The 14,353-nt window shown below is 36.4% G+C and overlaps 1 protein-coding gene and 1 long non-coding RNA gene across 2 annotated transcripts; both read right to left on the reverse strand.

Moving 5' to 3' along the window:
- Window positions 1–1,934: 1,934 nt before the first annotated feature.
- LOC141911302 (uncharacterized) lies at window positions 1,935–3,083 on the reverse strand. Its single transcript, XR_012620006.1, has 4 exons — window positions 3,027–3,083; window positions 2,768–2,938; window positions 2,227–2,297; window positions 1,935–2,126 (listed from the first exon to the last, which is right to left on the reverse strand). It is a non-coding gene; the product is annotated as an uncharacterized LOC141911302 (long non-coding RNA).
- A 3,885-nt stretch (window positions 3,084–6,968) lies between these two features.
- On the reverse strand, window positions 6,969–7,931 carry LOC141910548 (FMRFamide receptor-like). The gene has a single exon (XM_074801240.1). It carries the CDS (start codon window positions 7,929–7,931, stop codon window positions 6,969–6,971), a length of 963 nt encoding a protein of 320 aa, XP_074657341.1.
- Between the last annotated feature and the right edge of the window lie 6,422 nt (window positions 7,932–14,353).

Below are 14,353 nucleotides of genomic sequence, written 5' to 3' on the forward strand. Positions count from 1 at the left end.
ATATATATATATATATATATATATATATATATATATATATATATATATATATATATATATATATATATATATATATATATATATATATATATATATATATATATATATATATATATATATATATATATATATATATATATATTTATATATATATATAATATATCTTTAACTTGATGCCTAGATTCCATGCATTGCTTGACAAATCCAGGAAGAAAGACACTAAATAGTTGGATGGATATATGAAAGCTGTGCGTACTGGAGTGTGTAATGGGTAGTGTAGTGTGATCTGTGTACATTTGTGGCCAGCACACAGATCACATTGTTCATTGGGGTTTGGTCCAGGACTCGCGAGATTTTCAACAACACGGAAGTAACGTGTAATAAATGATGACTTGAATTGCATGACTACCTACCACCCCTCATTATTGTTGGAAAACTAAACAATCCGCACTGACTAAAAATTAGTAATAATAATTAATAACATTTTAGAAATGGCCAGAATTTTAACTTAGGTTCTATCTAATTTTTATTTTACAATTGCGATTGGTATAATTTTTTTTAAACGGCCGTTAAGGCTTCATGTTTCGTCAGCAATTCACTGCAAATAGTTACGCAACTACGCACATTTCAGTGTTTTTGGCAGCTGTACACTCAATCGGCACCGTTCGTGACTAGCTTCACTGCGGAATTATCATAAATTAACATCGCCATATCACATCATTAACTTGTATAGTGCCTTAAAACCCTAACAGCCGAAATAATTGAAATGCACACACGATTTCTATCATTGAAAATTGAGAGAGTGGCCATGTTTGTGTTCTGCAGCTTTGCGTAAATCCCGCGCGGTGGCGCAACCGCGTGGAGTGTGGCCGATACGTCCAGCGATACTGTTAAAAGGTGAAGTGCCTCCTGGAGGCAGCACAATGCATAGTATCACAATTTCCTTAAAAAACAACCGATGAAACCATGTCATAAAGAAATATACAAAGTTTAATGAATTTATCTTAAACGGTAACGGCGATCGTTGCGACCCCATACTTTTACTGATGGCAGCTCATCAGAAAAAAAATCATTGTATAGCAATTACCTATGGGACCATACCCCGAACAAGTGTACCGAGTTTCATTAAATCATCTTGCGCGGTTACTGTTAAAAATGTATTTCATTGACTCGTTATAAACCATCATAGTATGGGTCAGATATTATCAATAACCGATATTTTCATGAACTAATCTGTATTCCAGACTAGACTGAGAAGATCGTTATAGACTGATAATCATCGCTTTCATTATCCTAATATTTTCTCTAAAGGGTTCGTTTCTATACGGATTTATCGAATAACTTTATTTTCTGCACAGCAATGTGTTCCCGTCATGCAATGTGTGCCCGTCATGCAATGTGTTCCCATCATGCAATATGTTCCCGTCATGTATCCTACACGCATTGATGTAACATCGTGTACCGGAACTACATTTTGGCGATGTCTTCGACAAATTAAATTCATTTTCAATATGATGGATATCGCCGCATTTTGTTTTTTCGGGTGGTCACGATCAATTAGTTTTGGTTTTGTTAAAATGTTGTGGCGAAAATATAATTCAAAATCATGTTTTCAGCAGAAATATGTGGAGAGTATAATTGTTATATGAATATATGTTTACACAACCTAAAATTTCATCATTCATTTCATAAAAAACTCGACAATAATATTATAGCTAAGAACACAACTACAGGCTGACCGAAGGCTCCTTGTAATTCTTGAACATGTTCCGCTGGAACTTTTGTTTTCCCTCGACGAGGTCTCAAGGTCCACGGACCTCTCTTTAATTCAGTCTCTGGAAAGGCCGGTTAGAAATGGGTAACCATAAGTCCTAATCCTCCAGTGGAAATATTAGTGACCAATAATCATAACTTCAAGAATTTCTTAATTCTGACGTTGTTTTATATTCGGTTCATACATGATCAGGCAAATTTATCAATATCATGATGCCGTGCAGCCAATATCCTTTACAAACAACATTTCCCAAGCATGGCTGGGCAACAAGATCTGTCTGCAGAGAAAAACCAATATGTACCCTTTTGGCTATTGCAATAGCAACTAACTCCTCTTTTTTGAAACCCCACTTCTGAAAAATTTAGAAAAAACCCGTTTAGGTGGGAATTGTATTGAAAACAATACGTAAACTTATCTGATTGCACGTGAACCGAATGATTGTCATAGATTACCTTCATTTGCTGCGATAGTTCCAATGACCATAAATAAGGCCAACGCGATGAACAGAGTTTTATTGAACATACTGAAATAAATACGTTACAATATTACATAACAACTAGTTAATAGACGACAGAATAAACCTAGTAATAGAACCTATTAGCTGGATCATGGACTCTAAAACGTTTTAGAGTCCATGGCTGGATGAAGAATATTTTGAATTTGAGTCATCGAGTTTTTGTTTTCGGCTCGAATGGTTACATGTAGATGAACAAAATGCTAGTTCATTTGGTAAATTCTCAGACAAGTCAAATTAAGTGAAATAAAACTCCACATATTTAGACCTGGGTTCAATACCAAATTCAAGAACTGGGTCCACAGCCAAATGAAACCGATTCAATTCAGGTCAAAATCAGATAGAATCCACACATTATTGTGGAACAGGATCATTTCTGTATTGAATGATTAAACCATGGAGTATAAAACGATTAGTTTCAGAGTCCATGATTAAACCTACTAGAGGCTATATGTTACAAACCACGGAGCTGTACATACCTTATCGTGTGTTTCAAGTAAACAATATCATACAGTTTATAATTCCAGTCTTATACATTTCCCAAATTCCCGAATTCGTCATTTCAGACAAATCGTGTCATATATCATCATAATTCCGTCTGAATATGGCTTGATTTTTTCTGCATGTAGAGCCTTCCATCATTTAACGCTCTAGAATTAGGATTAGCGATCAGAAAATGAAACTTCAAACTCCTCACGGTTGCAGCGATATACGGTAATAAAAAAATACCTTTCTTACATTTGTGGAACTACCTCCTACGGCCCTCAAATCTTGCCTCTTGGTCTACCGCTGACATCACGACAAATTATGATTCTGAAAATTCATAATCCTTTGTTTCGTAACAGGATTACATACGCGTAAATTAAAATAAATTTCATAACAACAGGATTATAAACGGATTATAGGTATATGTTTCACTTATTTACTCGATACAAGCCATTCGTTTGTATTATATATTATTTATCGATATAACCGATATTTCAATAAAATAGTCATCTGTATTCCAGTCTAGACCGAAGCGATTATTTCAGACGGATGTCATCGATTTTTATTCAAATATCCTAAAACGAAATATCAGAAAATTATCAATAAGTGAAAGTGAGTAACCGTGAAGAGTTTGACACACGGCTGAATTTGACCACATATCCAACTCTGAAATCTCTCGAATCCGTTGTCGCAGTTCTTGAACTGAGTTTTCCTTCACTAAGACACGAACGGTATTTTTGCGATACATTTAAATCACTTTTACTTAAATCGCCAGAAATCCAGTTTTACCAAACGGATTGCAGAAAATAGACTATATCAATACGAATCTAACATGAGGAGAGAATCCCACAATGATAATAAAAAGTCATAAAATGAAACTTCGAGATAGTAGTTTATTTCAACGTTTCGACTATATCCTAATAGTCATCTTCAGGAATAATGAGATACTACAGAAATTATGAGATATATTATATACAATACTCTGTTCATCGCCTTGGCCTTGTTTATGGTCATCGGAGCCTTTACCGCAGAAGGTAATTTTTTGTTCAAAATTATCACGTGAATCAGAAATACGCTGTTAAATTGAATTTACAAGTATATAGAAACTTGGAAAATAATATTGTTATTGCAGAGATTGAAGTTGAAAAGAGAGGAATTCCTTCCACCTGTCGTGGAAAGCCGGCAACCTACTGGCTGCTGGGTCCACCTAGCCATCTTTGTTGTCCATTGTTTATATATAGGCAGGTGCTGCCTCAACTAACGTCGATGATCGTCCATTTCTATGATCAACCTTGTACATTGTATAATTTGGTGTATGCTCCAAAACGAATGATAAAAATGATCTAATCATTAAAGCAAGTGTATGTTTTTCTGAGGCTTTGTAACAAGGCAGGACGACATGTAAAATCTGCAGGTTGCTAGACCGTACGCCTCAGCCCTCGGATCCGTCACTGTTGTTATTGGATTGAAATTGAAGTTTGCGAGCAGTTTACCACGATTCCATTTCGTCTATATTTCGATTCTTAATCCTTAAAGTCAAGATTCGGAGAGAAAAAAATGCGTCGATAAAAATCTCTTGGAAAAATTTCATGTCGAAGAAAAAGGTACACAAAAATCGTCTACTTAGCTCAATAGATGCCCAAGAGTTCTTTTTGTCAGGAAACCGCCATAATTAAATACGAGTTGAAGTTGATTAGTGTAAACTTGAAATCAATGATTATTTGACCGAATTTCTACAGCAGATCTTTGTACAAAAATATTCACGAATTTCTCGTCCAAGTAAAAGATATATGTAGAAATTTATCACATAGTTACAAACATGAAACTGGGTAAAAATGTCAAGTAGGAAATTCATTAGTTTTGTGGAAATTGGTAACAGTACGGAAATGGTGTTCGGTAGATTAAATATAGCAAATGCGAGTGAAACAGTTACAAGCATTATCGTTGTACGTTTTGATTTTGTAGTTTTCTGATCGGACGAAACCATTTTCGAACCTCTGAATAACAACTGAACTATTATGACAGAATTAGACATGATAATAAAGGTTAGAGGTAGGAGGTTAATATGGATGACATTAATGGTAAACATCATTCCCTGGTCAAATACGTCGTAGTAACATCCGAAAGACTGGTCGAAAAAATGTATCGACAAAGTAGGTATGAGATATAGAATCAGAACATTCACGGCGGTAATTACCAATATTATAAATCGGGCGAATGTAGGTGTACATATCAAACGAGATGTGAACGGGAAGAGCACAACTGCCGCACGTTCTAGAGATATCGCTACTATCAACCACGAACTATTACTGACAACAACTATCATAAAAAATTCGTAGATTTGACAACTGGTTAATGAACTCATGGTGAATATCGGAGGTTTCGCGAACAAGAGAACAAACTGTAACACAGGCATCAATGCGCAATTGATGATATACAAAAAGTCACTGACAGCCAAAACGATGAGATAATTAGCGTAAGATAACCTGCGGAATCTACGACTTATCATTATCAGGAAAGTTGCCGAATTTCCGTAGGTTCCAATTGGCAATAGAATAAGCATAATGACCATTGGCACGATACGATAGCTTCCAGACTTGTTCACCAACGACGTGAGAACGATGTAACTGTTGTAAGGGCGACCGATTTGTATCTGAGTCGAATTCATCATTAACGAGGATCAAGTGAGAGTGTTATACAAGTGAAAACTGTTTGGGAGCGCAGTTTTATAAACCGACGAGCCCAATTACCTCGTTGAGATAATTATTCGTAGGTTAAACTGACCGTGTTTCCTCGCGTATTAGAGGAGAAGCACGCAGGAGAAGCACGGAAGAACGGCACGCAGGAGCAGCACGCAGGAGCGGCGCGCAGGAGTTGCGCGGAAGAGCGGCACGCCGGATTGCACGGTGGAGCAGCACGGAGGTGAAGTGTAAACGAGAATGATGCTTACTAACCCTTACAGGTAACAACTTATAATGGAAAGCTGTAGTAACTGAATTATGAAATATGATTCAGGCGGACCCAGAATTGATATCTTCTTCATTTGTAGATGGTTGATGTGAATCCTCGTTTTTTATGAGGCAATTAGTGATTTCCCTGTAGCGTCACCGATTTCTGATTTCCGGGATGTCGAATGTATTTGAAATGGATACATCAGCTAGTATAAGGCAGATACGCTTATATTATATACAATATACAATATTTCACGTCACAGAATAATTTTCATTTTATGATAAGAGCATGACGTCCAGTGAGCAGTTTATACAGTGTCGTTTATTCTTTTTAGTAATTTAACATAACGTTTAGAAGCTGGAAGAAGTCGACCGAACTTTAGAAACACTCGCTGGCTGGAAAAGGGGGCGGTCACTGATAATGACGAGAAAACAATACGTCCTACGAAGTCGCAGAAAACTCTAAAAACAGCCGCAAAGCAGCGATGCGGGTTTTTGCCTTGCTGGCTTAAATACCGTAGCGTATATCCCTAGATGACAATTAGCACTACGACAAATATTGTTTATGTGACTCGTAAAAGATGGAAAAAGAGATTTTGATCAAGTGCAACACCAATACTGTCAATAATCCTCTGTGTAGATGACCTGCCTAAAACGGTGATGTTTTACTGGAAGTTAATTCATTGATGAATAAGCATGGTTGATACAGTATTTCGATCTAACATAATTCAAACCGTTATACGTTTAAATATCTGGATAGACCAAAACCAGTCTTGCAGTTGGTGGAAATAATGACATATGACAGATTACAATTCGAGATAGAAATCTCAATGAGATTCTAAACTACTTTCGATAGAAGTGGTGCTTTCGATGAGAAATGAGCCATCTACTAGTGTATTTCAATCGAGCAGAAAATCGAGAATGCAGTGGAAGTAAAATAATGAGTAAATTAATCATACAATGTTTTCAGTATTCAGGTTTAAAGAGCGATTAAGATTTGCCAACAGAATTATCAACGACAAAAATGAAGAGAAGATTCCAGTAAAGACATTGCACCATTGCTGTTTTGATGAATTATCTGCATTAAAGTAATAACTTTATTTCTACCACATATAAACAAGATAAAAATACATCATATTTTGTAATTCATTGGACAATTAATACGTAGAATGTTTACCAATGAAGCACAGTGGCTGAACTACAAAGAGGTCCGGTGTGTATAATAAGAACGAAGGGAACCGAACTATCGCACTGAAGAAGCCCAACACCTTAATAGTCTCTTAAACTCGCCACGGAATTTCGAACTTCCCAAGCAATACAGGTAGAAATTTACCATCGGATTGATGAACAGAAAAACATAAGATATAGAAGAACTCGCGCGGCGTAGTTCAGACAGAACGGGGTCGTTTTCATAATCAACGTTGCCACTTTCCCAAAAATTTGCATGGAAAACGTAGGGTAAACTTGTAACAAGGAACACAAAACAGACGAGAAGTAGGAGAATCGTGAGGGAAATTTCTCGTTGGTGCAATTTTGTACCGGACGAAGTACTTTCACGTTGTTTCCTGCTCTTCAGTACAATTCTGGCCATTAAGATGTTGAGAATAAGCAGGACAGGGAATGGTATATAAACAGAATATATGACGTCAAACATATAGAACACGTCCCTCCAAACGCCTTCTAGTTGAAGTCGGCAGAATGGTTCACCGCCGTAGATCGGTGTTTCCGATCCACCGTAGATCAACAAATGTGAATAGCATAATGCAACAAATATAAACACAAACAGAACGACCCATCTTGCACGCTTAACTGTGCACCAGCTCTTCGCTTTTAGCGGGAATTGTATCGCTACGAATCTATCGACCGTAACAACGACTAACAGACTGTTCGATATCGCAAAACCGAAATAGTCTTCGGTGTAGTAAATTTTACAAAAAACGTTCGAAATCAATTCCGGGCGATTGTCTTCCAGGTAACTAAGCAATAACACAACAGCTAATAAGTTCGTATCGAAAACCGACAGGAATCTCAGATAGAAGGATGTAGTAAGACCCCGGTAACGTGGCGAGCTGAGCACTATGATAGCTAAGATGTTTGCCGGTACGCCCAGCCCTATTATGACCGGTGGGAAATACTGGTTGAATAATAGGCTAACGTATCGGATCGATTCTAAACCGGCAGTGTTATTCCAGTATGAAAGAGTCATATCGGCTCCTATGATTTCTTCGATTGTTAAGTATTCAAGAATGGCGAAGCTCGCAGATATGAGTAGCTCATATGTGTAGGAAGTGTCCTCTATCTGTTCTGATATCCTAATGCAACTTAACTGAAGACACAATGGCTTTGTGCAGGTCATATCATTGATGAAACAATTTGTTAAGCGATTAGATAATTTGCTGCATGAGTCACTATCAAACCATCAAATCTGTTCGTCCAATTCAACACGAAAATTACCTAAATAGCCCATATGTACATTATGAGTAATTTCATAAAATACGTAGCAAAATTGATTGTATGGATTAGTTCTTCTCAGACATGGTAAAATCAAAAACTGAAATTGTTCGAAAGCAATACTGAAAGCATGTAGGACAGGGGTTAGATTACACATAAAAGCATCATTAACTCCATCCACTACGATGAGCTGAAAGTATGACCATAATCTTAATTGATTGGAATGATTAATACAACATGAAGTTCCAAAATTATCTTAATGTGTTTTATTCAACGAAAATAGACGCTATTAAATAACTATGCCAGATATATCTGAACTACATAACAGTGTCCACAATACATGATTGTTCCAGGTGGCACCAGGAGTACAGAAGTCTGCTCGGGAAATGGTTTGATTTGATTTGATTTGAACACTTTATTTTTCAAATATAATTTACAGCATAGTGTACAAAGCATAATACAAAATACAGTAAATTAGACCTGGAGGGGCCTGTAGAAACTAAGGAATAGTTTGTATAAAACAGGTCCCTCAAAAGAGAAAAGAAAAAAAGAGAAATGCAATAAAGAAAATAATATGCTCACAGTCAATGGTAAATCGTTTGGCCAAATAAGATCATTACATTAGAAAGGGTATTTATGGGTTGACTGAATCCAAATGTCCTCATAAATCGGGCAGCGGAGACTCGGGTTAGATCACATCATGGGAATGTAACCTGGTAGAATGCAGAAAGAAGCTCTTCCAAAAATATCTGGCGTTCACAACGTTTTTTACTAAGCGGTATATTTACAGGGGAGAACAAGTTAATGAGTAAATTTCTGATTAAACTGTTTATGAGGCATAAAGTAATGATATACTTTGAAGGAATATGATTATGAGTGGAGAGAGAATCTATTGTTTAAACTGGTTCGGAGGCGACTTTTACGAAAGCTCCGAATAAACATGATAATAAGAAAACTGAATATGTTAGATTCGTATTGATATAGTCTATTTTCTGCAATCAGTTTGGTGAAACTGGATTTCTGGTGATTTAATTAAAAGTGATTTAAATGTATCGCAAAAATACCGTTCGTGTCTTAGTGAAGGAAAACTCAGTTCAAGAACTGCGACAACGGATTCGAAAGATTTCAGAGTTGGATATGTGGTCAAATTCAGCCGTGTGTCAAACTCTTCACGGTTACTCACTTTCACTTATTGATAATTTTCTGATATTTCGTTTTAGGATATTTGAATAAAAATCGATGACATCCGTCTGAAATAATCGCTTCGGTCTAGACTGGAATACAGATGACTATTTTATTGAAATATCGGTTATATCGATAAATAATATATAATACAAATTAATGGCTTGTATCGAGTTTAGTGAAACATATACCTATAATCCGTTTATAATCCTAATGTTATGAAATTTATTTTAATTTACGCGTATGTAATCCTTTTATGAAACGAAGGATTATGAATTTTCAGAATCATAATTTGTCGTGATGTCAGCGGTAGACCAAGAGGCAAGATTTGAGGGCCGTAGGAGGTAGTTCCACAAATGTAAGAAAGGCATTTTTTTATTACCGTATATCGCTGCAACCGTGAGGAGTTTGAAATTTCATTTTCTGATCGCTAATCCTAATTCTAGAGCGTTAAATGATGGAAGGCTCTACATGCAGAAAAAATTAAGCCATATTCAGACGGAATTATGATGATATATGACACGATTTGTCTGAAATGACGAATTCGGGAATTTGGGAAATGTATAAGACTGGAATTATAAACTGTATGATATTGTTTACTTGAAACACACGATAAGGTATGTACAGCTCCGTGGTTTGTAACATATAGTCTCTAGTAGGTTTAATCATGGACTCTGAAACTAATCGTTTTATCTTCCATGGTTTAATCATTCAATACAGAAATGATCCTGTTCCACAATAATGTGTGGATTCTATCTGATTTTGACCTGAATGGAATCGGTTTCATTTGGCTGTGGACCCAGTTCTTGAATTTGGTATTGAACCCAGGTCTAAATATGTGGAGTTTTATTTCACTTAATTTGACTTATCTGAGATTTTACCAAATGAACTAGCATTTTGTTCATCTACATGTAACCATTCGAGCCGAAAACAAAACTCGATGACTCAAATTCGAAATATTCTTCATCCAGCCATGGACTCTAAAACGTTTTAGAGTCGATGATCCAGCTAATAGGTTCTATTACTAGGTTTATTCTGTCGTCTATTACCTAGTTGTTATGTAATATTGTAACGTATTTATTTCAGTATGTTCACTAAAAACTCTGTTCATCGCGTTGGCCTTGTTTATGGTCATTGGAACTATCGCAGCAAATGAAGGTAATCTATGACAATCATTCGGTTCACGTGCAATCAGATAAGTTTACGTACTGTTTTCAATACAATTCCCACCTAAACGGGTTTTTTTCTAAATTTTTCAGAAGTGGGGTTTCAAAAAAGAGGAATTAGTTGCTATTGAAATAGCCAAAAGGGTACATATTGGTTTTTCTCTATAGACCAATCTTGTTGCCCAGCCATGGCTGGGAAATGTTGTTTGTAAAGGATATTGGCTGCACAGCATCATGATATTGATAAATTTGCCTGATCATGTATGAACCAAATAAAAAACAACGTCAGAATTAAGAAATTCTTGAAGTTATGATTATTGGTCACTAATATTTCCACTGGAGGATTAGGACTTATGGTTACCCATTTCTAACCGGCCTTTCCAGGGACTGAATTAGCGAGAGGACCGTGGACCATGAGACCTCGTCGAGGAAAACAAAAGTTCCAGCGGAACATGTTCAAGAATTACAAGGAGCCCTCGGTCAGCCTGTAGTTGTATTCTTAGCTATCAAATATTATTGTCGAGTTTTTTTATGAAATGAATGATAAAATTTAAGGATATACAAACATATATTCATAAAACAATAAGCCTTTTTACAGTTTCCAGGCGCCATTTTTTGGGGTATCCGCCGGGTCCGCATTGTTGAATTATTTGTCCCTATTTTTCCCCCGTTTAATTTTTCTATTTCGTTCATATCTCTGTATTGGATAAAGATAGAAACAAAGTAAAAATATCGATGAACTCGGCTGATAACAAACTTTTTTTTTATATCACTCATTTATTAAGTTAATGCAACAAGTTTTCAGGATCAATAGCCATCTATATGTGGTCCTATATACCTTTTACCGTTTTCAATTATCCGTATTAGTTTTTAAGTAGTTGCGAGTCAAACTTCCAAAACACGTTTTCTAGAGAATCATGTTTGCATATTTATACCAAGAAATTTGACAATTCAACCGGTCCTACTTTGTTAAAATCAAAATTCTCAGTAACTATGGAAACAAGGGCACCTAGTTATTTGAAAAAATGGTAAATAGAGATATATTTCTAGTAACACAGGGACAGACTACGGGTTTGGAGGGTCGGTAGTCCGGACCCCTGCTCCTTCCCATTAAGGTTACCATCTTTGTCAAGACAGTGATCGCATAAAACCTACAAATCTAACACTCATCCTCTTGCAAATTATATTGTTTTGGATGTATTTGTTTCAACATCGAGGAGCACCCTACTCGCAGCCTTAATATACGGAAAATGTCCTTACTTTTGGACCCCTCTCCCAATCATCTAAGATAGTCAAAAAAGTCGAAATAAGTCTTCTAGTGTCAGGCATTTAAGTTTCATTGATCTCCCGTCAATATTATATTGTTTCACAGTATATTGCATCAATGAAATACGGCGGTTGGCAGGTGATTCTCGAGCCAGTTGTTCAAAAGTCAACCATCAGAAATACCATGGTGTAATGGCGAGCACTCGGTCCTCGGTTAAATACCGGTACCCGATTTACATTTTTGAATTTGCAGCAGCAGCTCCACGCAAATGGAGGCAGCCATGGCTGTGTCAAACTTGACGCTTGCAAACCGTTGGATCGAGTTTGCTTTTTTGAGAAGGTTCGATGTTCGATCTTTATTACTGATCGTGACACGAGCTGGAAGGTGTTTCAAATTGAATTTGAATATATTAGGCTTAGTCGATTGTGTTGGAAAGATTGGAACTTTGGAATATATTAGTATATATTGAGGAACATAACATTCGTTTACTTTCTGTCAAAATTGATCTCATGCGTTTGATAGTTGTTTTGAGATTTGGCACATTCTCAAGGTCTGTATTCAAGGTCTGTATTAGCCCACTTCACGTAAGTAGCCATGTAAAATTGCGACGGCAATACGACGCAGCATTGAGACTGTGGTTCTCATGCATGTGCCACATAATGTCTGACTTTGACATTTGCAATCGTATACCCGTACGTGCAGTTTTGGGATCGAATGAAACACGTTGGACAAAATGATAATTTCTGTTGTGAACCTAGATAGCTGGTTAAAGCAACACCTGGGTTATTTCGTTTATTTTGACAAATCCTAGAGAATATATATCTTTAATTACCATTTTTCAAAAACCTAGGTGCCCTTATTTCTATGGTTACTTAAAAAATTGATTTTCAACAAAGTAGGGACCGGTGAAATTGTGAAATTTCCTGATATATAGATGCACGCAGGGGACCGGGGAAAACGTGTTTTGGAAGTTTGACTCGCAACTACTTAAAAACTAATACGGATAATTGAAAACGGTAAAAGGTATATAGGACCACATATAGATGGCTATTGATCCTGAAAACTTCAAAAATGTAGATTAAAATTTGTAAGAATTACGAACTTTTGAATGAGATGAGCAATAATTCAAGTTGAATGAGTGATATCATAAAAAAGTTTATTATCAGCCAAGTTCATCGATATTTTTACTTTGTTTTTATCTTAATAAAATCCAGAGATATGAACGAAATAAAAAAATTAAACCGGAGAAAAATAGGGACAAAAAATTCAACAATGCGGACCCGGCGGGTACCCAAAAAAATGGCGCCTGGAAACTGTAAAAAGGCTTATTATACTCTCCACATATTTCTGCTGGAAACATGATTTTGAATTATATTTTCGCCCCAACATTTTAACAAAACTAATAAATCATGACCACCCGAAACAACAAAATGCGGCGATATCCATCTATTGAAAATGAATTTAATTTGTCGAAGACATCACCAAAATGGAGTTCCGGTACACGATGTTACATCAATGCCGCGTGTAGGATGCATGACGGGAACACATTGCTGCGCAGAAAATAAAGTTATTCGATAAATCCGTATAAAAACGAACCCATTAGAGAAATTATTAGGATAATGAAATCGATGATTATCAGTCTATAACGATCTTCTCAGTCTAGTCTGGAATACAGATTAGTTCATGAAAATATCGGTTATTGATAATATCTGACCCATACTATGATGGTTTATGACGAGTCAATGAAATATATTTTTAACAGTAACCGCTCAAGATGATTTAATGAAACTCGATACACTTGTTCGGGGTATGGTCCCATAGGTAATTGCTATACAATGATTTTTTTTCTGATGAGCTGCCATCAGTAAAAGTATGGGGTCGCAACGATCGCCGTTACCGTTTAAGATAATTTCATTAAACTTTGTATATTTCTTTATGACATGGTTTCATCGGTTGTTTGTAAGGAAATTGTGATACTATGCATTGTGCTGCCTCCAGGAGGCACTTCAACTTTTAACAGTATCGCTGGACGTATCGGCCACACTCCACGCGGTTGCGCCACCGCGCGGGATTTACGCAAAGCAGCAGAACACAAACATGGCCACTCTCTCAATTTTCGATGATAGAAATCGTGTGTGCATTTCAATTATTTCGGCTGTTAGGGTTTTAAGGCACAATACAAGTTGATGATGTGATATGGCGATGTTAATTTATGATAATTCCGCAGTGAAGCTAGTCACGAACGGTGCTGATTGAGTGTACAGCTGCCAAAAACACTGAAATGTGCGTAGTTGCGTAACTATTTGCAGTGAACTGCTGACGAAACATGAAGCCTTAACGGCCGTTTAAAAAAATTATACCAATCGCAATTGTAAAATAAAAATTAGATAGAACCTAAGTTAAAATTCTGGCCATTTCTAAAATGTTATTAATTATTATTACTAATTTTTAGTCAGTGCGGAACGTTTAGTTTTCCAACAATAATGAGGGGTGGTAGGTAGTCATGCAATTCAAGTCATCATTTATTACACGTTACTTCTGTGTTGTTTAAAATCTCGCGAG

This window comes from Tubulanus polymorphus, chromosome 9 (assembly GCF_964204645.1).
Source record: "Tubulanus polymorphus chromosome 9, tnTubPoly1.2, whole genome shotgun sequence".
NCBI classification, from domain to species: domain Eukaryota; kingdom Metazoa; phylum Nemertea; class Palaeonemertea; order Tubulaniformes; family Tubulanidae; genus Tubulanus; species Tubulanus polymorphus.